Raw genomic sequence first — 27364 nt, 5'->3', positions numbered from 1 at the left:
CGCCTAACTTTTAGAGAGAGATCTCAGGAAGAGAAGTTTATAGTATTGGCTCAAGGAGCTCTACCAGGGGCTCAAGGTACAGAGAAGGGCTGGCTTGCAGAACAAACGCAGGACGAGTGTCAGCGCACTGGTGCCCCGCTAGCTGAGGGATAACTGGGTCACAGTGGCATCACAAAGTGGCAGGCGGTCTTTACCTTGTCCAACTTTCATGAGGATCTTCATGGCTCTTGTCTGGCACACCCCTCCCTCCTGGTTATCCAGGCCCTCCAAAGACCCATTTGATGTAGCTGATTAAAAATAAAATGGACAAAACAAAAAAATAAAGAAAAAATCAGGAAATCAATAAAGCCAAGTTTACATGAACATGAAATGTCTGAAAACAATTTGAAAAACAAGAATTCACTCTTAAGTCACACGTTTTCTAAAAGTATGAGATGCTGAAAGCCAAAAAAAAATAAGAAAAAGAAATAAAGAAAAATGGATATTGGGGACATTGCTGTATGTATGTTATCAAGTTCCAGATGAATGTGTTCCGGACACGTTCCCTTTCCTTAGTACCTGGCTGCTTCAGTATTAAGCCTACAGATAACAAGGTAAGGCATCTTCCAAAACCTCAGCTGATTCTTTAGGTACAACCTCGAAAAGCAAAGCAGTTGATAAGATAATCTCAAAATGCAGCAATCACCTCACAACACCTGTTTCCTCTACTACAGATTTCCTGCCTCAAGAACAATTAACCCGATGCTCCGCCTGTCAGGCATCCAAGTTCTGTGAACACTACTAGGAGAGCCTGCCCACACCCCCCTTCTTTCTCCAGACCTAAATGTACTTAAGAAGTATACCAAAATCCTAACTGGGTGATGGTGGCTCACGTCTGTAATCCTAGCTACTCAGGAGGCTGAGATCTGAGGATCATACAATTCAAAGCCAGCCCACACAGAAACTCTGTGAGCTTCTTTGCCTTTAATTTGCTAGCAAAAAGCTGGAAGTAGAGATGTGGGTCAAGTGGTAGAGCACCAGCCTTGAGCAAAAAAAGCCAAGCAAGAGGGTGAGGTCCTGAGTTCATGCCCCAGTATAAAAAAATAATAATAATACTAAATTCAAGTCTTGAAAGTCCTCCCGTGTAAAACCAGAATGAACTCAAGTGTGGTAATTACCAGTATCAACCTGGTGAACCTCTTTAGCCAAGATGCTTGCTGTAGGAAAACCTGGCTGGTTAGAGGGTTCACATATATGTTCATGCATGTGTATGTGAGCGCATGCATGGGAGGGCGCACACACACATGGGGCAGGCACACGCACACACGTGCGCGTGCACGCGCACACACACACACACACACACACACACACACACACACACACACACACACACACACACACACACACTCCCTGTCTGAGAACTCTCAGCATGCCCACTCTCTCCCTCATGCATATTCTGGGCTCCTCATCCACTCAGGAAAGAGAAGGAGGGGATAAAGACAGAGTCCTTCTATCACTGCATTATTATTTTTAAAAGCAGACTACATTCTACTTAAACACATTATTGTATTCCTTTAGGTCAGTAAGTCCTCTGCATAGCTTTGTAACTAAAGCTGCAAAGAGATGACTGCCAGGCCCTGTAATGAAGACCAGGCCTGCAGTCACAGTTCAAGTTCAGGAGGGAAGAGAAGGTGGAGCATGCTGGACACACAAGGTCAAGGGGCAAGAAACAGAAGTGTTTCATATACACGGCTGCAACTTCAATCATCCGCTTTGATTACCAAAGTGCTGTCTACTCTCACTATACTCGGGAGGATTGCAACAGGGGACAGGTGTTCCGGTAAAAACCGATCTCAGAGGCGTTCTTTCATTCCGCTTGTTTTGCTTTCCAGGTAGCTGGCCAGCACACAAGTTTGCTTCACAGCAGAAATACACATTCCATGGATAATTTTTCTACTCTGGTGATTTTCCTTAAACACAAAGGCCGAGCCTTCTGCTATGTGAGAGTTGGCTTCCATTTCAGTCTCCCAACCACTCTCTCCTGCTAAGGCTGACTATAAGAATGGTCTGGAAAACCCGGCCACTGGTGCCTGACTAATGTTGTTTTGAATGGATTGGCTGTGAGAAGTAGAGAGAGAAAATGTTTGAGCACCAACACTTAAGATAGTGTGTGTTTGTGTGTGTGTGTGTGAATCTAGAAAGGACTCTATTTTCTTGTATTTATCTCCTTCTCCAAATAAGTTGCTATGTATCTTCCATGTACAGAAAAGTAGGAAACTGATGTAAAACTGATAGCAATTTTACACTGTAAATAAAATAACTGAAATTATAATTGAAAGCTGATGTACCTTGTAATTTGTGGGAAGTTACTGGAAGATAATGGGAAAAAAATCATTACCAACGTTAAAACAGCATTTCCTCTCCCCTCTAAAAAAGGCAAAGGCAAAGTTAAGAGTATAAATTAATCAATTTTCCTGCTTTCTCTTCATCCCTTCTTATTTATGATATTTAGATGGGTGCTAGTGCTGGCTGGGGCTTGAACTCAGAGTCTCACATTCTTGCTTAGCCTTTTTTCGCTCAAGGCTCTACCCCTTGAACCACACCTCCATTTCCTCCATTTTTCTCTTCAGTTATATATCTTCACCTCCCTTGGAGTCTAATGGCCCAGAGTTTAGGGACAGAGAAAACAAAAACTTTTTAGTTTATTATATGTATGATTAAAGAGCTCTTCTGAAATACTAACAACAAAACAAAAAGTTGTATCCCCAAGGCCTTAAATAACAACCTAAATCATCACAGAAAACCCAACCTTCAGCAGTCAGCATTGAAATTTCTGAAGGTAATCTTTGCAAGTATAGCAAACCTTACAATGATTCCCATTTTGCATTTGCTACAAATACAACTTCCTGTAGTGAAAACTAACTTCCTTCTCTGCTTCCTTGTCCTCATGGGAAGTGTATTCTCAGGCTGTGATCTGGACCTGCCTGAGCTATGGCCCAAATGTCCTACCCTGATGGTCCCTCCTTTCCTGGAAATGAGCTCTGAAATAGAACCACAAGACTCCGATTCCACCCCCAGCAACCACACACCTACAGCTTTAAAACACTTAACAGCCAATTTTGAAGAATAATAAGAAAATTGCTAATGCTTGGGAATAAAATCTATTTCCATTTCAGGAGACAATTTTGCAATTACTTTTTATTGTTCATTTGAATGTCTTGGGAATTTTTAACCTACAGAAGAGTAAAAATAAATAGTTACCTCATTATACTTAAGTTTTTTTTCTTTGTATCTCCCTATCAATATTATCTAATGTAGCCACAATCATTGTCTTACTAAGTGGATAAGCTTGTATTTAATCATCCAGAGACAGGAAAAATAGCATTGTTATACTTAAGCTCTTAGTGCCCAGACATTAAACCCCTCCTCCCCTACCACTTGCCCAGGGGGAAAAATAGACTGTATAAAATTAAAAATCACTAGTAAAATTTCTCCATCTGGTAGGAAGATAGGCTTAATAAAGAGGCACGGGTATTTTACAGCCTGTTCTTAAAACCTTTTTGCTTCAAGGGTCTAATTGCATGGAGTGAGGATACAGAAATCTGATACAGTCCCCTGCCTCCACCCCCAGGGCCTGGCTTCCAGTGGTCAGGGATCACAGATCAGCCTACTATGGCACACCTGTGACCCCAGGACCCAGGAAGCAGAGGCAGGAATCAGCTACACAGAGACTGTGTTTTCAAAACAAAAACAGGAATATAAATAAAACAAAAGATAAAACCAAACCAAAACAAAAAGCACCCTAAGTTTGCATAGCCCCAGCACCTTTTACTCCCTGGGTATAGTATCAAGAGTTACCTGAGAAACAACAAAGGAAAAGAAGAGAAGAGAGGAGGGGAAAGGAGAGCAAGGAGAGGAGAAAGAAGGAAGAGGAGGGGAAATTAGTTAAGTAGTGACACAGACCGTAAAAATAGGGACATTCCTGTTTTTACCAACATCCCCCTATAGAGGAAACGACAGTTGCATGCTAACACTTGGTCAAGACTGCTCTGACTCAGGAGGCCACCCAAGCCACAGCTCTGGGCGCTGTCTGTGTGGTGTTAATCAAGACAGCAAGAATGCCTATCCTAAGGAGAATCCAGCTTCTGACTTGAACCCTGAGCTGATCTTATTCACAAGGAGAATGGGACTGAAGGTAGCAAAAAGAAAAAAAAAAGTATCCCATACCATAGAGGTACCTCTATAAGCGAGACTTTCTAAAGCTTCTTGTGTGATGAAAGGCATATCAAAGTACCACAGGCTGAGAAGGCCATGTCAGGCCATCTTTGTAGTTTACTGGTTGGGCCATAGCAGGGGTGTTGGTTAGATAGGCAACTTTATGGAATAAATGTTTCTATCAACCTATCCAAGAAGCCCACCAAAGAGAGCGAGGTGATAGACAAACAAGGTCAGAAAGCTGGAGAATATTAAGAATACAATCTTTCTTTTTCTCTAAAGCTGCATATGGCCGAGTACATTCATCTTATCCTCCAACTGCCGTTTTCGAGAATGTTCCATCAATTAAGTCCACACACTATCTTCATCTCATGTTGGCCAGAATTCCTCTGCACCATTTCCCCATGCTCAGCACAGACTTCTGAAGAACCAGCAAGAACTCTGTTGGCCAGCAACCGCAAAGCTAACCAAAAGCACAATCCGGTGAGAATCACAGAAAGTAAAGCTGATAATTTAAATATGCAAAAAGTATGGAGGCTGGCAAAAACAGTTCATTATTAAATGTCAGTAGACAGCCCAGGAGGCTGAGACCTACCTACTTATCCTGGCATCGATTCTAACTTGAAATAGTCGATGCCAATTCAGATTGTATATGATAGAATCAGGGATTCTGTCTGTGGAACGCAAATTAACGTGCATGGAGTTCTTTAAGCATACAAACTCAGAAAGAGAAAATCCTTAACTTGGAAAGATATTCCAAAACCAAACCAAATGCCTGTTGTAAAAAGTTTTAGTAGAAAGGAGGATATTTAGGAGAGGACTACAAAGGCACAATGCCTATGTGCATCTGGTCATATAAAATAATATTGACCATAATGAACTCCAGGAGATGGAAAAAAGAGTTTTTCCTTTGTTAAAAAACAAACCGTTTAAATAGGGATACAGGTGGACCCATTGCAACAATGAGATGTACAAGTCGTTATGTCAAAAAATGAACTTTACAACTTTGGGGGGGGAGAAGGGGAGATGGGAAGGGATAGGAAGGGATGGGAAGGGGAAACAAAGGAGGAGGCAACAATTCTTGATAAGAAATGTACTCAGTATGTTGTCCATGTAATTGTAACCCCTCTATATGGTATTTTCACAATAAAAAAAAATTAAATGGCAAGATGTTTACACCAGACATCTGTACAGTGTGCTCAAATGAAAAAGGAAGAAAAAAATCACTCTTCCTTTTTCTGTGTTTGGCTCTGCAATGGATGTGTGTGTTTGTGTGTTTGTGTGTGTGTGTGTGTGTGTGTGTGTGTGTGTGCGCGCGCGCGCATCACTACCCCTACTGTCAAATTAGCCTGATCTTTGAGCAAAAAAATGTAACAGCATACTTTTTTTTTTTTTGGTCATGAGGCTTGAACTCCGGGCCTGGGCGCTGTCCCTCAGCTCTTCAGCTCAAGGCTAGCGCTCTACCACTTGAGCCACAGTGCCACTCCCAGTTTTCTAGTGGTTTATTGGAGGTAAGAGTCTCATAGACTTTCCTGGATGGGCTGGCTTTGAACCATGATCCTCAGATCTCAGCCTCCTGAGTAGCTAGGATTACAGGCATGAGCCACTGGCGCCCAGCTGTGCATTCTTCTTAATATGATTTTATTTGAAGAAAGAACAAAGAAAAATAATCACCAACATTTAAACAAACAAAAAGGCCTCTCTGCTCCTTGGTAGCATCACTTTCACTCTGTGATGCTTCCTTTACAAGTAAGTAGGAAACTGTTTACAGCTAAGCACTATACAAACCATCAGTGGACACCATGTGGGCATTTCTCACCAAATAAACACTGCTGCAGTCTGACAGGAAGAACCACCTGAATTAACACCACATTACTACAGATGCACTTTTTTGTCAGGGCTGTCCGAAAATCACCGTCCTCCTGATCTCTGCCTCCCAAATAGGTAGGCCTCTAGGTGTACATCACTAGGTCTGGTTGCAGTTTTGAAATGTCTTTTTTTTAATTTATTTTATTTTTTTATTTTTGGTCTGGTCGTGGGGCCTGAACTCTGGGCCTGGGCACTATCCCTCAGGCTCTTCAGCTCAAGGATAGCGCTTTACCACTTGAGCCACAGCGCCACTTCCAGCTTTTTTCTTTTTGCTTATGTGGTGCTGAGGAATCGAACCCAGGGCCTCAGGCATGCAAGGCAAGCGCTCTACCACTGAGCCACCTTCCCAGCCCCTTTTGAAATGTCTTGAGCAGAATACATCAGGAATAAAGAGGTAGCAGCGGGCATAGCTTCAGTAATTTCTACACAACCCAATGAGTTGTTTTCTCCATTAGGCATTAACAACTGATGAAGAGGCCATGTATCAAGTACAACAACAATTCTTGGAGAAATGGTTTACTTGCTCAGTTTTTGAATGCTCTTTGTGAACAATGACAGCACATTCCATGGACAGTGGAGAAACAGTTTTTAAACATGTAATGAGGCCAGGCCCCAGCAGCCCCTACCTACAATCCCAGCTACCCAGGAGGCTGAGAACTGATTGTGGTTTAAAGGCAGCCCAGACAGGGAAATATGTGAGATTTTTATCTCCGATTAAGCACCAAAAAGGAAAAAACAAAACAAAACAAACAACAAAAAAAAAAAAACAGATGTAGAGCTTTGACTTAAGTTGTAGAGTACTAGCCTTGAGCAAAAGAGTCTAGGAACAGTGATTAGGTCCTGAGTTTTAAGCCTCAGGACTCCCACATATATACAAAACAACTTGTTTATACACTGACAGATTTTAATGACATTGGTTACTAGTCCACTGCTACCCAGGAAGAGACAGGACCTGAGGAAAGGACACGGGCAGGGAGCAGGAGGTGAGGGGAGGGGGGCGGCGCATTGAGTCGAAGAGGCCTGGGCCTGGGCAAAGGTACAATCACCATCATAAATACCATGTATGCAGCCTAAACTCTATTATTTCTCACCCAGAAACCACTGAAAACTGTACAAAGACTACACCAATGGCAAATCCATAAGGATAGTAAGAGCATGGCTCGCTTTGACAATACAGCCCTGAAAAGTTACTGCACATCTACTGCGAGTAAGGCAGGCAGTGCGGTTCTCTCTCTCTCCTCTCCCTCTCCCTCCCCCTCCTTATTCTCTCCCCCCCTCTCCTTCTCCTCTCTCTCTCCTTCTCGCTTTTTCTCTCCCTCTCTCCCCCCCAACTCTCTCTCCCCTCTACACCCCCCCCCCCGTTTCTGTTTGTGTGTCTCCTCAGGTATGTGGAAGTACAAGGGCCTTCTGTGCATGTTGTCAAGTACGTATTTATAAAGAGAACAAATCCAGGCTCCACATCCCCTGCCTGAAATGCTTGGAACCAGAAGAGTTTCAGATTTTGCAGTTGTTCAAAACTCTGGAACAATCGTACAGAGTGGTCCTTGCCAGCACAGATTTCAGCGCATTTTTTGGATTTCAAGTTTTCAGACCAAGATTCTCAACCTGCACCCTCCAGCACCCTGATACTTTGCTGAGACAAACAAACAGTGCTGGTGCAAAGCCTGTTTTTTTGTTTGAGAAGGGTTTAAACATATGAGGTTATTTATGGAGTGGTTTACTTTCAAAATATTGCTTGCAACAACTTGGTGTCTTGGCTTTTAATGAATTCTGTGGAAGGGAAATGTATTGCTTTCTAGGTCTCAGAATTTTATTGCTAAAGTTAGGATGATTTATGTGGGTAGAATTTCTCATTAGTTAAAAAGAAAATTCAACATTGTTCCATTTTTTAAAAAAGCTTTTCTTCCCATACACACTGAGGGAGTTTTCTTATTGTCACTCTTATTTATTCAAAGTCAATATAGGGAGAACCTTTCCATCCACATTAAAGCAATAATTAACTCTACATAGGACAGTCCACCTTAATATAGGCTAAAATCCACTAAACGAAGAATTGTGTTTAAAAATAAGTGGTCAGATCACTATTTCAATAGTAATGACTAAACACATTTTTTTTTAAAGAATGAAGTCATAGTTCTAAAGATAAAACAGAATTCCCTATTGTCTCCATTTGCTTAACTCCAGCATCCAGATTTTCCAAACTCAAACTTGCTGGATAAAACACAGTGATGACATCTCATGAAAATGCTCTGAGCAGCATGTGTTCGAGGAGATCCCCCTCCCTCTCCGGTTTTCCAAGTGGTGATGCCCAAAGTACCATTGCAGAGCTGCAGAGCTGTCTAGCTAGGAAGGGGTGAGAGGATCCGCGTTCCTGGGCAGAAGTTAAGGGCTCCTTTGCCTGTCACTAATCACAGGTGATGGTATCAGTGACACTCAGGACCAGCAGCACTGCCATGGAAACCATCCACTGTAGGCAATGGGAGTTCAGGGACTATGGTAACGTCTGTTGACAGTTCGGAATACAATTGGAGATGAGGAAACGTGTCCCTCTTACACATGATAGTTTGGATGGATATGATGTCATTTGCTTTGACCATGTAGAGACCAGTCGCAACCTCAATAAAGCAGCCCTATCTATATTTGGCCTACATGCGAACCTCATTCCATTCAGGGGATATGTTCTGTACTCTTGGAATCCGGGGCAATTTTCCACACATTTGCTTCGTAAAAGAATACCTTCATCTCCTGGTTTAACAACGGGAACAACAAACCTGAGTTACTTCACTAATGTAAAAAGCCACCAGAGCTGTCTTTTAACAAAACACAGCCTGGATACCTCCCTAACAGGACTAATCACACCCCTATCTGATGTTGAACTGCTCCATCAATCCCTCCATTCAACCACCCAACAAAACAGTAGCAGTTGCACTTGACTAAGAAAACCTGGTCTCTTATTTGTTACTTGTCTATATGACAGACTTTGAGTAACTTTAGCAAATTTCTATTACTTATGTTTCAAAAACACAAATATAACATTTATTGAAAAATGGAATTAATAGGTCTATAAAGAACAAGGAAATTCAGAATATCTATCAAATTGCTACTGTAACTACCCATTTCTAATCCCTTCCTTTTTTCTAACTATGCTTCAGGCTTTGCTATGCTGTCCAGGCTAGCATTTACTTTGGGGACTCAAGCAATTCTCCTAACTCTGTCTCCTGAGTAGCTGGGGCTAGGAGTTCAAGCTTCTGTGGCCAGTTTCCCCTCAGGGTTTTGTTAGGTTTTGCACTGTAATAAAACCAGCTCTATCATCAGTGCTTCTAGTCTTCGAAGTGAGAAAAAGTTTTTGCCAGCCACAATACTTCCCTAATGATCAAAACACCCAGACTGAGATTTTAGAATTTTAGGAACAAAGGTGTTACTCTTAAGAGCTATATAAAACAGTCTTCTCAAAGTAATCTGATTTTTATGTCTGTCTAGGCTTCTTGGCTATTTTTTAAAATTTTTTTATCTTAATGATGAATATTTAAAAGTTGTTAAGAAAGAAAATCGTCCTCTTTTATGCTTGTACTAGGTCTCCAGAACAGTTCCATCATTTATAAATCGACATGAACCTCTGAGAAGCTGTAAATACAGGGGCAAGAGATATTAAGATGTGTTTTGTGAGTAAAGGCAGCTTTATTCTCAGCCACTCCTAAATAACTTTTCCCCCCTAGAGAAACATCCTTCATGTCCCATCTGTTCTTCCATTTCTTTTGTACATATGGCTCTTAGCCTTCCTCTCTTCCTCAACAATTCTAACCACGGTGGGAATCGCAGTCACCTTTTCATGATCTTCTGGACCTAAGGAAGGGTTCTTGGAGGACTGAGTCTGCCAGGTAAGCCATCATCACTGCCTAGGTGATGCCACCAAATGCAAATGAAGCCTCCATTTCCACAGCAGCCTCTCCCATCCACCCTGTGAGTGACTGAGACAGACACCCCAGTCTCCATCAGATTCCAGTGTGATTCCATCAGACCCCAGGGTCACAGGTTTCTCTGTGAAACAGAAACTGCCTTGGCATTCCTAAAGTATAGAGAGTAAAGTTTTCTTCATAGGGATTTCAACACGACCCACACATACTGTGGAAAAAGCTTCCACACAAGCCGGAGAATGGAGCTGACACTAGGCTAGCAAACAATGCTTCTGGTGATCAGACCAACGATTGATGTACTTTCTTGACTCAGAGATAAGGCAACCCTGACACATACTTGTTCTCTGGAAGAATATTTTATACCGCACTAGGATGCTGATGAAATTTATCAATAAAAACGCAGCCCTGTTCCATGTGCTGGGGGAGGAATGGAGAAGAGCACTGAGAGGCAATGAAGGGAAGGTGTGAGCCCTGGTATGTTTCTTCTCTGTTTGACAGAGAACCAGCCAACAAAGCTTAGACAATTCCCTGACCAAGCCACACACAAAGGCGTGCTCCTTGGTAAAGAAAGCCAGGGACAAAACAACTTTAGGTGACCGGCAGGAAAGATCTCAGGATTATGTTCTGCAGTATCACTGAAACGTGTGAACACTCTGCTGTTTCATTTTCTGGACAGACATCATATTAAGGGTTCTCCAGACCCAGCAAAGCCCAGGCTGGCTTTCAGCCTTCAATTTCTGCCCTGCTCCCAAACAAACTTGTACTAAGTCGGTGTCAAACACAGAAACAAGCACGTAAAGTATTCACCCCAGGAAACGCATCCACCCTGTGCAAGGGCTATCATTAGCCCCATTTCTCAGAGGAAGAGACTGAGGCGTAATTACACGTTGAGTTTCTTGTGAATTGATACTCAAGAGAGAGCCCTGGGCCATAGATCTGAGAGTTATCCCACTGTATCTCTAAGCTGTGTGATTTCATCCTCTGAGCATCCTGTGTATACTATCCTATTAGTATACATCTGCATACTATCTGTCAAGATTCTGATGAAGATTCCAATCCAAAAATAGTGCAGAGAAGAAAAAGTGTGTCAAAACGCTGGAACTCAGGAATCATGTTCAAGGTGTCAGGCATAAATCCTTGCCCCAAGTCAGGAGACATACAAGTATGATGCAGCTGTGTCACTGGAGTGAATATATCTATTTATGAATTGTGGCACTCACAGTTATCACACACACAAATAATTCATCAATAAAGTACATAAAACTTTGTGGATGGCATGCATTCTTAAAAACCACCTACAAAGCCAGGCAATGGTGGCTCATCTCTGTAATCCTAGCTACGTAGGAGGCTGAGATCTGAGGATTGCAGTTTGAAGACAGAGTGGGCAGGAAAGTCTATGAAACTCTTACCTCTGAAAAACTACCCAAAGGCCAGAAGCTGAGATATGGTCAAGTGGTAGAACACTAGCCTTGAGCAAAAAAAGCTGAAGGATAGCACACAGGTCCTGAGTTCAAGCTCTAGAACCAGAACACACACATAAGACAGACAGACAAACAGATAGATGTGTGTGTGTGTGTGTGTGTGTGTGTGTAGATAATTTGAAAGCTCTCCTAAGGAAAGAAATTATAGTGTATGTTATTATAACTTGACACACCTACTCCACAGAAATAAGTATATTCAAAACAGAAAAGAAAATAAATAGACATACATATGCCAAACCAAAATAAGGAATAGCCTCAATGGTTCTATTTTGGCTCCTTAAGAAAATTGTTTCATTACATTAGTAAAAAGTATTTTTATTTTGTGATTTTCCTCAGAAAAGACGACATGCCTAAAGAAAATAGCAAAGCTATCGACAGAGCCTTCCAGTTTACGCAATGTTGTTAAAAATCATGATAATGCATGGGACAGCCACACCAATAAGGTGCCTGTGGTAAGCTGACTCCTCTATACTCATTCAAGGTTCAACAAGGCCTACTGGACATGGTAATTACACCTCCAGAAGGGACACTGTGAATACCTCAGGGTGGTGTGTTTGTGTGTGTGTGTGTGTGTGTGTGTCACAGAATTTTCAATCAAGCAGTCTCTAGAAATGGCGAGTCTCAGACTCACAACCCAACCAACCAACCAACCCACAATCCTTGGTTATGGATTTAGAGTAAAGTAATACCAGATCTGTATAGAACTAAAAAGGAAGGTGCTCTAGGGAGATTTTTGCCTACAGCTCTGCTGTGGTCACTGGTTACCCAAAATGCATCGCCATGGTGACATTGATTTCTCACCCTACCAGGCTCACATATTTCCTCTCTGTGGGATGTAGGGAGGTTTCACGCTCAGGTTAGATAAGAGGCCGTATCACATTCTCGAGCCACTGAAACCAAGGCGGTACACACGGAATGTGCTGACTCCTTCAGCTCCGATGTCAACTTTGAAGTCAGATTATAAACCAAGCACCTCAAAGAAAATGTCACAACGCCAGAGGCCAGAAAGCCTCACAGGAGAAGCAGTGTCCCAATGCTAACGGGAAGAGTTACTGCGTCTAACACGCCGCTCCTTTCAAACGCGTGACATCAAAACATAGGGCTGTTCTATAAACAGTTAAATAATTTTAAAGACATTAGATAAAAATAACAGCAGGTTAGATGAAATAAAGAGCAATTAAGGCTGTACATGTAATGAAGATCAGACCAAACAGTCATAACCTTCCCATCTTTGGATCATTTAATGATTAGGAGATTTTATTATGCAAATTAAGCCCAAGGCTAATTACTGAAATAGGTCACTGGAAAAAGTCAATTCCAAACACGAAGAAACCCCATATATATCATTGTGCCACATGTCACAGCAAATCATCATCCATGAGGAGAATTAATGAGGGTGTATATCATTTTGTCATGTCATTTCTTAAGGGGATTCACTAGGTATGCAGTCGGTTTAAGAAATACAGCTCCGATTAACTATTAATGTTTATATTAAGCCCCAAAATGTGATGAGTATATTTAAAAGGGGGCAACTACAAGTAAGGCAGAAGTCAGCACAGAATGCAGAGCAGATCTTGTCTGCACTAAGAAGCAGCACACCGGCAAAAGAGCCAAGCAGAAAATGGCTAGGACCCAGAGGAGAGCTCCATCATTAGTCTGAACAACATCAACGATGAAAAGTATTTTCTAGAGAAGGAAATTAAAGTGACTTTCTCATTAAGTTCAGGCAGCAGCCGCAGAACTGAGACAGAACACTCTGGGCTCCTGGCCTATTTCTCCACCACACTGATCATCTGGGGTACTGCCCAGCACCAGAGCCATGCACGAGGACCCTCCACAAGGCGGGAGGAAAGGGGGGATAAGGGACCCCTACGGAAACTGCCCCCCTGCAGGTGGGAATCAAGCAGTGATCTAAACAACACTGCTTTGCCTTCCTATAGAATGCAACCACCGGCACACAGGAAGAACCACATGTCTAACGCTGTGGTAAAAGTGTCAGTAAGCAGGCATGAAGACTTAAAAGGCTAAGCTAGATGCTGGTGGCTCACACCTGTAATCCTGGCTACTCAGAAGGCTGAGATCTGAGGATCACGGTTCAAAGCCAGCCAGGGAAGACAAAGTCCACAGACTCTTAACTCCAGTTAACCAAAAGCTGGAATTGGAGGTGTAGCTTGAGTGGTAGAGCACTAGCCTTAAAGTAGAAAAAGCCAAGTGAGAGTAGGAGTCCTGAGTTCAAACCCCAGAAAAAACAAAGACAAAAACAAAACCCCAAACAACACATGGCGGATACTTCCTGGAAACTCAGAAACCAGTATTACTTACTGCCTCAACAACCAATGCTTTGAACTGTTTAAACCTGTTGATCTGAGCACTTCCCATCATGCCACTTAACACTGTTACAAATGCTCTGATACAAAAATTACTGCCTTCAAATACTTGTCTCTCTTTCTGAAATACCCAGAACAGAGTGTGACTGTGTGTGTGTGTGTGTGTGTGTGTGTGTGTGTGTGTGTGTGTTCACATTTGTTTAACAGGGAAGGAAATCAGTGGCTTTTAAAAATCCCTTGTAGCTGAGCACCACTGGTTCATACCTGTAATCCTAGCTAGTCAGGAGGCTGAGACCTGAGAATCATGGTTATCTCCAATTAACCACTCAAAGCCAGAGGGGCACTGTGGCTCAAGTGGTAGAGCACTAGCCTTGAGCACAGAGACGCTCAGGGACAGCACCCAGGCCCTGACTTCAAGCCCCACGACTGACAAAATAAATAAATAAAATAAAATAAAATAAAAATCCCTTGTTCAGGTCTTTTGGGATTCTTGGAGAAGCAATGTAAAGTCAACATTAATTTTTATATGTCCTTTTCATTTCCCATTTCCTTTCAAGGGAATGGTGTATCTCAGTGAGCTTTGTTGTGGGGCAGGTAAGAAATTGGCTTCTACCTTTTTCCACGTTTCTTTAGTGTCCTCCTCTGTCCTAGCTTAGGGAAGCCTTTAAACTCCATTCAGTGGTCACTGGAAGTCAATAAAAATCCTAGGTCCTGGGCCATGATTAGCCCTGGGTAGACAGATGCTCAACAGGTACCACTGGAGCAGTGTCTCACTGTTTCAAATCAGAAACCCTAACGTCTGTATTTTAAGCCAATATACTATTGTTTTGAGACGGATCTGACTATGTAGTCCAAGCTAGTCCAGAATTTGTCATCTTCCTGCCTCCTCCTCTCAAGTGTGGGCATATGTCAGCACACTCCGCTCTAATTAATATTCTTTCATCCCAGGTCACTCACACTTGTGCACTGTAAATCTGAACTCTAAGGAGAGTCTGGGAGGCCAGGGTAGCTTAACCAACAATAATGAACCTGATAATGCAGCATACTGTTTCCACAGGCGATACAGAATGTCATTCTTCTGCAGATTAGTATTAGAATTTTAAATCAAACTATGCTTGCAAGTATGGTTCTCTCATGAGTGATGGAAAGTAGTAGTTAAATGCTCACTGCATTCAGCAAAGCATTGTCAGTAAATCGCTGATGTATTTATTTGCTTTTCCTGCATTTTATTTCAGACTAAAGATCTGATTTTCGATGTTTACTGAAATACACTTAATGCTTAGTGGAGTTTTGGAAATTGCAGGTTTTCTTTTAGAATTTACGAAGCCATCTTTATGAAGTCAGCAACTAGAGTAAAAAGAAGACTGGTTGGGTGTGTTGGTTTCGTGGGCATCTTGATGAGATAGCCCGGTTTGCAGACATGGGTTCAGGGACAGGTGTGTGACTCTATGCCGGGGCAGTAGCCTTCTTGAAAATCTGTCGTAAACGTACTGGACTAGATATGAGCACCCACTGAAAAAGTCTTTAAGGAACAGTTAGGCTATCACAAGGTTAAAGTTTCCACTTATTTTACCTTGTAACTTCCTCAGAGTTTTGGAGCTTTCTGTATTGCTTTGTATGCTTTACCATACCATCTGCTTTGTTTCATCTCAGGATGCTTGTTTCCATTTTATGATAATTATTCCATTAAATACATAATTTACCACTTTTTCCTTTTCTTTGTTGTTCTTGGAAAGCTATGTTCTGTGTATCAAGTTAGCTTTAAAAATATGTTCTCCATCTCTGTGGCATTTCACAGCCTCAGACAAGATAATTACATGTCTACGACCTTTGTTTTAATTACTAACGTGGTAGAAATATGTATTATGGAGCACAAGGTACGTATTCACTGAGTTACTGGTTCTGTAGACTAAAGAGAAGCAGTTTAGTGGCAGAGACGCCCAGCCAGGGGGAGGGCTGGTCCCTCAGGAGATAAATAAAATCTTATTTGGGAAGACTTGGGAAGAAGTGGAGAATTCAACCCTAGGAAAGAGTACATCTGTAAAACAAACAAACAAATGAACATAAAAGAGCTTATTACTTGAATCATGCCAACAACTATCTGGGTTTCCAAGAATTTGTAGTAACAAAACCCAGTTGAGAACAGTTCTGGCTTGGTAATAACACGTGATGTGCACCCAGTAGGTATGGTTAGGACATATACACAGCTGGACCTCCCCACATCATGGCTGCACTTCGGGTAAGACCCAAAGGACATATTCTGAAACAGAGCATCTAAATATCTATCTATCTATCTATCTATCTATCTATCTATCTATCTATCTATCTACCTACCTATCTATCTATCTATCTATCTATCTACCTATCTATCTATCTGGTGTAATTTTCCTATTCTAAATCTGGATTGAACACGACCATGGATAAGGTGTTGTCTATAGCCCTTATCCTTCCAATGATTAGCTCCCTCCCTTGGGATGCATAGCTTTACAAGGAAAGTATACTGTTGTGTCCTATGGCTCACTATTCAATTCCTAGCACTGATGCTCAATCCCTGGAAACAGAAAAAACTCTAAAATGACGGAGTGAATGGATGGACAGATGAAGAGAAATGGCATTGCACAGATTTACCTGTCAATGGTTTTGTTTGCAGAGCTGCTAAGCATAGGCACATAACCATTTATTTCAATACTGTAAGAATCCTAGGAGTTTTCCCCCTTTGTTTATATTCAATTAATTCCCAAATTCAATTAAGTTTCTTTGAAAAACAAAGATTCTCACCAAATAATTTATCATGATAATTTTAAGGAGACAAAAATTGATACAAACCTATTTAGCTTATTCTAATGACTACAAAACAAAGGACTAGAATGATACTTACATATAATGTAGTAATCTCTGTTCTTCTGAAATTCTAAACCCCAGAGATTTGGGCTGAATTCTTGAAACTTGATGGTAAATTTCACATCCTGGTCTGGTCTGGCACAGTTGAGCAGAGGGGTGTTTTCCTTCTTAATAGTGCATCTGTCTGCTTGGTCTTTATCAACCATATAAACTTTATAATATTCATACTGGCCAACAGTTTTAGAGTCCACTTTGGGGCAAATAATATCCAATTTGTCTCCTATCTGTGGGTATAGTACCAGTCCTTGTCCAGGTAGAAATCTAGAAGCATAAAAGAAAATCCAGTGAGTTGATAAAACTTAATAAGTTTTAATGAGTTATCAAAAAGCCAATAATCTCAAACCACAGCTTCTTTTTGATCTGCACTTTTTTTTTTTTTTTTTTTTTTTTACCAAAACCTCTTTGCGGAGATGATCATGGGACAAATGAATTTAGGAGTTAGACTTAACAAGTAACAAAAACCAAACCAGCCCAAGCAGTAGTCTCCTTTCTCTGAGCCTCCTGACACAGCTCTCCTCTCTTTCCGGGTAAGATCCAGCACTCTTTGTATAACTTTACAATCCACTCTCCTCCACCTTGACAGGTGAGTCAGACCTTCCCACCTGTTTACTTCTCAACCATTGGCAGCCCTATTTTATGGAGCCAGCCATAAAGAGGATTTCATCAATTCCAGGGAACATTACAGGCACTAAGACTATTGCTCTGTTACTTTCCTTTTGCTGTTGATGTTAATTAACAGACAAGTTTCATCAGGACTGTTTCAAATTACTTATCATAATTAGCCAGTCACTGATCAAACAATGGGTTTTTTTATTACACTGAACAAAAGAAATGTCTTACAAACCCATAAAAGATAACTAGAAATAATTAGTCCACAGTATTGATTCAGCTGCAGACCAAAGAGTCCTTCCTTGCAAGGACAACAGCTTCCATCTCTGCTCTACAAATCTCACCACCACGACCACCCCCCCCACCCCCGCCCTGCAAACCCTTGAGATGTATTTGCTCCAATTAATTTGTAGCAGCAAGTCTTCAGAACTAAGACGGCTGATACAATATCCCCTGAATGCTTATAGCTCAAAGCTTCCCTCCTTCCTTTTCTTTCTTGCTAGCCATGCTTGCCGAAAGATTTTTTTTCCCTAATGGGGAGTTTCTCTCTGAAACTGAAAACAAGAGCTTCCTAATGAACATCCTTCTCCCGGCGCAAATGCTAACAACACACTCTAAAACCCCAGGTCTAGAAAGCAGCCAAGTCTGTGGGCTCATTAAAATATTAAAGCCCAAGAAGGGACAAAGCCTTGTCTCTGAATCCTTCCAATCCAAGCTATAGTTAGCCACGGAAGCCACCAGCCAGGAGGATCAGTGGCCAGAGTGCAGTTATGGAGTTTAAGCAAACATGTAGGAGGGCACCTCACATTTCAAATCTGCATGGAGATAACATAATAAATGCTAATCAAAGGCATTTAATTTACGAAAATTTCCTGAAAGATCGTTACCCAGATGAAGATGTACAAAACCTAATTTAGTTGTAGATTTGTCATTAAAAAAAAAAAAAACAACCCATACATTCTATGGCCGGAAAAAAAGGAGTGTTGTAAATGTTTGTTTTCATCAAGTCAGGTTCTTCTGAATGTGTTACTAGACAACCCCAAAGATAGGACTGGTCTCCATCCCTTAAAAAAAATGGCTACTATAGTAGGATGATAAGGCATTTATTCCACAAAAAAGTGGTAAACAGGAGTTACCTAAAAATCTTACTAGAAATCAGAACTTAAAATGAGTTATTTTTCTAACAATACCAAATTTCAAACATCTATGTGTGTACTGAAGAATTCTCTAGCACATCTGACAAAAAGAGATCAAGAGTGAGAGAGCCTCTCTGTGATCTTCCTGGCCATTTCCATAGATCTGTGAAAAGCTTCTAAAATCCAACCCCAGGGCTGAAAGACTCTCTCGGGGTGGTCCTGGGACCCCTGAACATGAATGGCTTCTCTCTAGGTTTCTCCTCTTGGTGGATAAAACTCTACAGTTTCTCCTGAAGGACTGAACAAGATCAATTGTGGATAAGGCGTTTCAATGTTAGCCCCTACCCCTTCCCAGGATTTGGATGTGTTCCGTGGATTAAAAAACAGAGGTAGCCTGGCTGGGAGTGGGTACAAATGAAATTCCATGAGCACTTAAAATGTCACCTTCTTGCCACTTTGTGTTTCCCGTGACCATCTTTGACCTTCTTCCGAAATGTCCGAATGCTCACAAAATCCAGAGCCATTTCCTATCTAGGATGTCCCACTCTGCATTTTCATAACTAGCACAAAGGGCCACCACAAAAGAGAAAACAAGCGTTGCTATAAGTTTTCCTGAATCACTACTCCAGTGTCAGGTCAATCAACTTCCTTTGCCAGCCTCCCTGAGGAGTGTGCAGGCCTCGGAGATAAGGATCTTTCTAAAGCCAGATGCAACATCCATCTTCTTGTCCATCCATCCAGGGGACCATTTCCTGCCCACACTGGAGCACCTGCACAGGTTTCAGGACTCCTCCAATCTGACTCCCTAAGCTCTTTCTTCATTCCAAATGTTCCCAGGATCTGTGTCCTACCCGACTCAGAACTCTGCAGGTCACTTCCAACCCAGGCAAGTCATTCTACAGGACTCTGCTCACTCACCAGGGTGTGCACAATGTCACGGCACCTGCTGGTGCTGAGCAAATGAGGTCAAGAATGCATGGCACCTGGGCCCCTCTGGCTTCCAGGATCTTGCCTTTTAGACTCATGGAAGGATAAATCACACAGTAACGAGCCTCTGCAAATGTTTTGCAAACGAACTATCCTTCCTTGAAGTCAGGGTGCACAGTCCAGTTTGGCTAAGACTTGTCAGGACCAGTAATGGGAAACATGAGGACCCTAGGGTTGGCTCATCAGAAAGAGAGCAGGCAGGGACGGAATCTCAAATGTTAACATACATACTACTGCCAAAGCCTCAAGAAACCCCAATTCATCTTTTAGAATACAGTGTGGCAAAAATGGGAGGAAAAAAAATGTGATCTTTGGCCCTCGATTTAAAAAAAAATTAAAAAACAACCCTCGTTATTTCAAGAGGTCCTTTGGGGGGGAAAATCACATCTTCCTTGAAATCCACACAAAGAACTCATTGTAGGAGAAGTGGAGTCCCTGCTTGATGTCTGTTTGGGAAGGACAGGCACACCAGTCATTTCAGTGGCTGAGATGATGGTTTCTGAACAGACACAGAGTCCGCTGAGCCGAGAACCACCCCAGGTCTCGGAATTGCTCCATGTTCCAGCATCTGCCGAGAACAGACACCTCCTGGGAGCAACTCTCCCACTTGGCAAGGCCGCAGGGCAGCAAAAAGAGTATGGTGGCCTGAGTGACCCACTTGGGACCAGGTGTTCAGAGTGACAGAAAGGATGATGGCCCAGGTCACCAGAAATTTCCAGTCTAGCTCCCTCAAAGAAGGGACGGCCCAAAGGCATGTTGGAGTCAATACAGAGAACCCAAGGGCTGCCATGTGGTAGAGGCTCAAGAGATAAGAGATATTGTATTTGTTTTTTTATCTTTTAAAAAAACAAACTTGAATAAAGTGGAAACTAACATTCACACACTCAAGTCAAATTAAGTATCGTCAGCAATAGGCCATCACAGGTGGAGTCGACAAATCTCCAGACAGATCACTTCAGGGGAAAGAAGCACACTAGAAAGTGGGAACAGCTTTGCTTACAACCTGGTTAGGCACAGGTTTTGATACTGGAAGTATCAGCAGCCATACACACTCTCTCCCTAGTTAAAAAAAAAAATGAAGGAGAAAATTGACATTTTCAGAGTTACTAATGACAAAAGCATTATGGATTCTGAGCTCTTGTTGGTAGTTTATGCACTGGTCCACGCACCTCACAATCCAGGGTCCATTTACATTTGAGGACCGTTCATCCCCAGCATTCAGGCCAGGAGAGGAAGTGGAGGCCTCGGGAGCATAACAGGAAAGTCCCTTTCCCAGCACACTTCAGTTCTCATCCCGTGCTTTACAGCGTAAAGCCAGCTTTGTGGATCAGTTGGGTCAACCCTCCCTCTCTTCTTCCTTCTTCACTGGGGGCAGCCATCTGGTATCTGTGCCTTGTACCAGGGGGCCAAGAACTAAAAGGTGACCGAGGAACAAGCTCACCACTGGAATTTGTGTTTCCTGTGTACTGTAACAGATTAACTTTAGACAATAGATACACATAGCAGAATATGTATAAATAGCACCTTTTTAAAGGGCACATAATGAATCCTATAGATTATAGTTGAGTCAGTTCTATATTTGAAGAGAGGGGCTATATTTGAATTTCATTATCTGGAGATTGTTTAGAAACCTAATAACCAAGGCTGAGATATATATGTGGTAATATCCAAGGCAGAGACATGTGTGTAGTAATCAGTCTAGACGCATGTCTCTGCCCTGGATATTTTATGATAGTCAATAATACACTCATCATAAATTGACTCTTAAAATGTGATAGAAATATGATGATGATAACTGGCTAATTTTAAATCATTATCTGATTACTTATGGTAGATGTCCAATGCAGATTTATTTTGTTATGTTAAAGATTTATCTTTTAGCCAAAAACAGCACAGTAGAAAAGCTCCATAGTTACAACCCAGCTACACAGAGAAGGGAGTTCATGTTAACCTGCAAAAGAAGAGGTGCTGTTTCACAGATTGCTAATTTTCAATCTCACACAAAAGACAATGACCCAGATAAGTGAGAGAGTGGGAATGGGGCTAGGCCTTTCACCCTCTGGGTAGGGCTTTTCCCGTCAACCCTCTGCCCTGTATCTTCCCATGAGGGGACAGAGCACCTGGGGTCCCACCATCAGAGAGCTTCCAGGGCTTCCCAGGGCTTCCCAGGGTTTCCCAGGGACCCTCCTTGGGAGGGAGGGAGGAGCACTGAGCAGAAAAAGGCAACTTCTCTGGTTTTCTGCAGTGAACCATTTTCCAGGCAAGACAACGGACATCATGATTTTGAATCAGATACACAGACAATAAATAGAACCAGAAAGAAAAATGCAAACCCGGATCCAGAGTTGTCAAGACTTACAGGCAGGAAGCAAAATGATTTGATGCTAGGATCCTTTTTTTAGTTTGGGATTACCTGTCCAACTGAATTCAAGTTTCAAAAAGTCTTTCATCAAGTTAGAGTCTACTATTTCCACAAGCAATACTTTGGAGAGCTCTAATAATCTAAATTAGACATTAATATTTGGTCATCTAAATTAGATCTCTAACCAGTTAAATCAGACATTTCAACTTCATATTCGTAATTGTAAAAACTCTGATTGCCATTATGCAACACAATAGTCTTTAATGTTAAAAGACTGGAACATAGCTGAATTAATGAAGCACAGCACAAACTCCTAATCCCCATGGGAACCCCAGGCTGGCTTAACACACTGGCACCATGCTCAGAAAGTAGAACCTAGAGGCCTGCACTTCAGAGGTTTCCAAATGCAATTTTCCTGGGCCGAAATGGCCATGTTGAGTTATGACGCCAAGTCTAGATGCTTCCACTGACAGTGTTGTGTGCCTGGGGTCAAACAGGGGCAGCAAGTGCCCGATTCCTTCCAAACTGCACCCAATGCAACAGGCCGACTCATGGGACAGCCTGGACAGGAGACGCTGCGGGACGACAGGGCAGCACGTCCCCCATCGCACTCTCTTGCCCCTCTCCATCAGGGAAAACACCATTCTCTCAGTTCCTCTTCTCCTTGCCCTAAACCCCACCCCAGACTCCTCGGTCCAGACATCCCATGGCTCCATGCCTGTTTGTTCAGGTCTAAGTCAGAAGAAGACCCAGATTGCTGAGAGGCCACTGATGCTGACAAAGGCTAAGGAGAGACCTCTTGGTGGTCCTGCTAATACAAATAAATACACCTGACGATACCAGATGACTGAAGAACATTCCAGCGTCACCTCTCAGATCAGAACAAGTTAACATGGTCCTAAGTGAATGGAAAAATATCAAGCTGACACAGAACCAAGAGTTGAGAACAAAAATTAAACAGACAGGAATGACCAGTTTCTGTGTCCAAAGAACAGTGTCAGGCAAAGCAAACCCCTCCAGACACTCTGACAGTGCTTCTTGGAAACACTGCCAGAGCTGCTAGCTACACAGTATCAACTCAGGCTCAGGGCTGGAGATACCTAATCCCATTCACACACAGGAAGACGTCCATTTAAATAAAATATTTCATGTTGCTGCATTATTAGGGCAGACATCAGGCACATGAGAAATATGGTCACAGTACACAGCATGTAGCAAGTCAATGCAAATTGTCACAGTTGCTGTTGTGTATGAAAATGAAATACGAGTAGGCAAAGATGGAGGTGGGAGTAACGAGGGAAAGAGCATGGAGCCATGGCTCCAGTGGTAGAGTGCTGGCCTTGAGCAAAAATAGCTCTGAGACAGCACCCAGGCCCTGAGTTCAAGCCCCAGGATGGGTGCATATGTACACACTCACATGCACAAACACCCTACAAAATAATCACTGTAGTTCAATCATACACTCACTATATGACATTCAGTCAAAAGAAAGGCCATATAAGCTGGGTATGGCCTAGTGATGACACAGCCACCTTATTCACACAGGTGATGTTTCCACAGCATGTGTGCTGTGTAGGTGATCATTGTACGTAGATGGCTTATTTCAGCTGGAGACAGCCACAGACAAGCTAGGCCCTGTTGGCTCACACCTGTAATTCTAACTCCTCAGAAGAGTGAGATCTGAGGTTCAAATTTCAACATCAGCCTAGGCAGAAAAGTCCTGTGAGACTCTTAAATCCAACTACTCAGCAAAAAGCCAGAAGTAGCAGTATAGATCAAGTGGTAGGGTACCAGCCTTGACAGAAAAATAAAGTATAAGTCCTGAGTTCAAGAGCCAGTCTCAGCACAAAGAAGAAAGGGGAGGGAAGGAGAGAAGGAGGGAGAGTAAGCCAGGAAAAAAAAATAGACACGGACATCAAATTTGTGATATGCTATTCTGCTTACGTTGCTGACCAAAAAGAAACCACCACACACCGATTTGGTCTACTGGAGGGAGCTTTCTGTGGTTTTCCAACTTTCTGAAAGATTCAGTGACTTTGTGAGTGGGCTGGAACATTACTTTTAAATATATAACTTCAAATGACTACACCATCTTCATGAACTAGCTATCACAACCCTTAATTCTTAAAATAGGTGTTGAAAATAACTAAGGCTTACCAACTTCTTAACTTTTGTACTCAGTTTCTCAGAAAGCAAACAAATGAAATCATCAGTCTCAACTGTGGCCTAGGCAATAAATCAGTTTCCCAGTCCACAAAAGCTGGACTACCATGCACGCTGCTTATTCGAAGACATGAAAAATAAGGGGAAAGGGATGGATACCATTTATGGTCAGTCACTGAACTGCACTAATCTGGAAGTTGGTTGAAATTTTGAGAAGCCTGAATCCCAATTTTAGAAACAGGTTCACTCTAACAGACACCAAAAATCATCTAATGTAATAGGTTTATTGACAAGTCAGTGGTTTATGTTAAGTGCACTTTGAGTTTATCATATTTGGAAAGTATACTTTTTCCACTAAATGCTTCCATTAGCCAGGCACGGGTGGTGACACTCACCTGTAATCTTAGCTACGCAGGAGGCTGAGATCTGAGAATCAAGGTTCATAGGGTCAGCCTAAACAAATCCAAGAGATTATTATCTCCAAATAACCAGCAAATAACCAAAAGCAGAAATGTGGCTGAAGTGGTAGAGCACCATCTGTGAATAGGAAACACCGACAGATCCTAGGCTCCAGGCCCAGCATTGGGGCGAGCGGGGAGGGGGCAGGGGGCAGGAGAGGGGGTAGTTTTTTATTTTGATTATTATAATTCAATGGCAAGGGTAGAGGGGCAAAAAAAAAAAAAAAAGGAGAAGCCAGTGCCTGTGTTAGTTAGGCTAGAAATCTGAATAAGGACACAGCCGCTGCAGGTTAGCTGGGTTGGTAGTCCCTACTTCTCCTTATCTTGGCTACAAGCTTCTCTAGATGAGTCCAACTCTCAACTCTGCCACTCACTTCTGATCTTGGATGTCTATGTGGAGTCAAAAGAGCATTTAATACAGCAGAAGTGGAGGTGTGGCTCAAGTGGTAGAGCACCAGTCTTCAATGAAATATGCAAGTGAGTGCTTGAGGCCCTGAGTTTAAGCCCTAGTACAAGCACAAACAAACAGAAGATCCGTACTCATTTTTGGAATGCTCTGTACACTGGGGGAGGGAGGGGGAGATAATCTTCCTGAAGAATGACTCTGTATCACAAGTATATGAATTTTATGGCACATTTTATAAACAGGCAGGATACTCAGACTTGCATGGCTCTCATTTAATGCTAGAGTGTGGCTATAACTTAAGAAAATACTCAAGGAATGGCCCAAACAGAAGAATTCATTATAAAATGAACAAGTAAAAGTTGCACAAGAACAACTCTGTCAGGATCTTGCTGCTCTAAGAAATGCTTGGGAAACATTTTCCTCCCGGTGGATAGCACTTTACTGCCCCCTCTTGCAGTTTAACATCAGAGCAAGTTTCCAGGCAGACTTGTTCTGAAACCAGAGAAATAGAGGGGTGCAGATATAGAGTGTCAGGTTCATACAGAACTAGGTTACTAGAAACCACTGCTCAGAGTAACAAGTAATTACCTTGAAACTTCCAGTGCGCCCCACCACTATCTTCTTGCTGGCTTCAAACCTCCAAGAAATCAAGTAGTAATTGGAGGCTTTAATTGACACTTTCTGCTTTAATTCAAATGTGTATGTGTGTTGGAACAATCACTGTTTTCGCAGGTGCTCTTCTTTCACAGCTTTCTAAAACAAATACCATCTGCAACTTGAACCCCATTTATTCAAGGAGAAGAATGGGGGCGTAAAAGCAGGCTCCCACAATTGGGGACCATTAAAGTGTTATAAATGCGTGAGCGAGGAGGGAGGTGTACATTTCAGACTTCACACCAACCACCAGCAAAACCTTTTCAAGCACAGAAAGATGAGAAGCGCAGGCATTCAGATGCCTGCCGAACCCACAGGCTCACAAACCAGTCCAGCAACTCTCCCAGATGAGGTCTTGGGGCACACTTTCAAAAAAAAAAAAAAAGAATTCTAGTCTAAAGCAGAATTTGTTTTTTACCAAATTATATTCTTTCAGTGATAGAACTAGAAGACCCTCCATTTCTGGTCCCAACGACTTCAACTTGTATTTTACACAATGTGTGCAAAGGTGGATACTTTCATTTAATCTTATCCATTTTCCTCTGTCATTCTACAATTACCAAGGAGTCAAAGCAATATTACATTTCACAGCTTACAGTGCTGCACAATTGAATGAAAGCTGACACCTTTTGATGTTAATCTTGTTTTTCATGATATAATGCTCAAAAACACTGGTGGCTAAAGTATATTTTATCTTAAAACACTCGAAGTTAATATTCTCATAGTTTAATCATCTTTACAGGAAACTAGCACAAGGACTGATTTCTTTTTTTTCCTAAACCTATGCTAGAATTTTCATTGTCATGAAAGACTACATTGAGAAGAATATGCCTGCCACAACTGAAGGAGAAAATGCATCTCCTACTTGTCTGTTCCACAAAAACAAGTCAGACTGTAAGTCTGTGGTACACAGATATCATTATTGTCATCTCACAAATTAACAGAGACTAGTTAAATCTCTGAAGTGAAATTAGAAACCCAAATCAACAACCAACCTCAAAACAAAAATACATGTCTTTGTTTACCAAATTGATCTAGCACGCCTCCACCCAAGCTACCCCAGCCCAAAGTCATCTCCAAAATCCTGGGGCTACGGAGGAAAAACTGGGGGCTGAAAAGTGAAGCAGAGCCTTCAGTGGGGACACAGAAAGGGGAATACTGTCTAATGCCAAGCTGTCACGCTGGCACCATGACCACACTGGCTTCCATGATAGAAACCAGGATTTCATAATCCTCAGAGACAAGAGACATTGCAGCTTCTTTCCCAACTGTAATTTGTTTGCACCTGTACAGTCTTGTTCCTGACCGTGCTTTTAGCAAGAGTCTATAAAGGAAGGTGGAACTCATGTTATTTATAGGTAAGGCACTAGAGAGAAAAAAAAATGGCTCTCACAGAGAAAGGAATTCAAAGGGCACTTCCAGCTGGCTCTCTGTTGTTTTAGATAGAAGTGTTCAGATCCATTTGCTCATTTCCCTGAGTGGGAAAGTCACAGAGATGAAAGTCATACGTCAGCCCCATAGGGAACCGGCCTGGCATTCTAAAACACCCAATGAGGACAGCTGAGGGTTCAGAGGCATTAGCAACCACATCTGGGTATCTGTACTTTCCCATCAGTCCTCTCTCTCTTCCATTTCCATCATTGTGCATGTCTTTTTTTTTTTTTAATTTCAAAGAATTTTGTCTGCTTCTTTAAGCAACCATGCGTGTCTTACTAAGATGAAGCTTCTCCCTGTGGTGGTCAAATTGGTGGCGAGCAGACTTCTGCTTCCTGCAGGCCTGACCCCTCACTCCACAGAAGGGCACTCAACATGTGCTTCTGCAATAAATGCATGAATACATGAGTACGTCAGACAGGAGAGGAGAGAAGACCTCTCAGTTCTGTCTCCATGTGAGCTGGGATTC

General features: G+C 42.1%; 1 protein-coding gene across 1 annotated transcript in view; it reads right to left on the bottom strand.

Annotated features, from left to right (window-relative positions):
* Window positions 1-27364, bottom strand: part of Efnb2 (ephrin B2) — a 45405-nt gene that overhangs the window by 6026 nt on the left and 12015 nt on the right. The window contains exons 2-3 of the mRNA XM_070002639.1: window positions 16664-16947; window positions 195-287 (exon numbers count right to left, since the gene is read on the bottom strand). Of these exons, the coding sequence (XP_069858740.1) occupies window positions 195-287; window positions 16664-16947 (377 nt within the window). The remainder of the gene's footprint in view (window positions 1-194; window positions 288-16663; window positions 16948-27364) is intronic.

Source organism: Dipodomys merriami, unplaced genomic scaffold (assembly GCF_024711535.1).
Source record: "Dipodomys merriami isolate MVZ:Mamm:240054 unplaced genomic scaffold, mDipMer1.0.p SCAF_6, whole genome shotgun sequence".
Taxonomy (NCBI): domain Eukaryota; kingdom Metazoa; phylum Chordata; class Mammalia; order Rodentia; family Heteromyidae; genus Dipodomys; species Dipodomys merriami.
The sequence above is the reverse complement of the archived record's forward strand: the minus strand, read 5'-3'. Positions and strand labels throughout refer to the sequence as shown.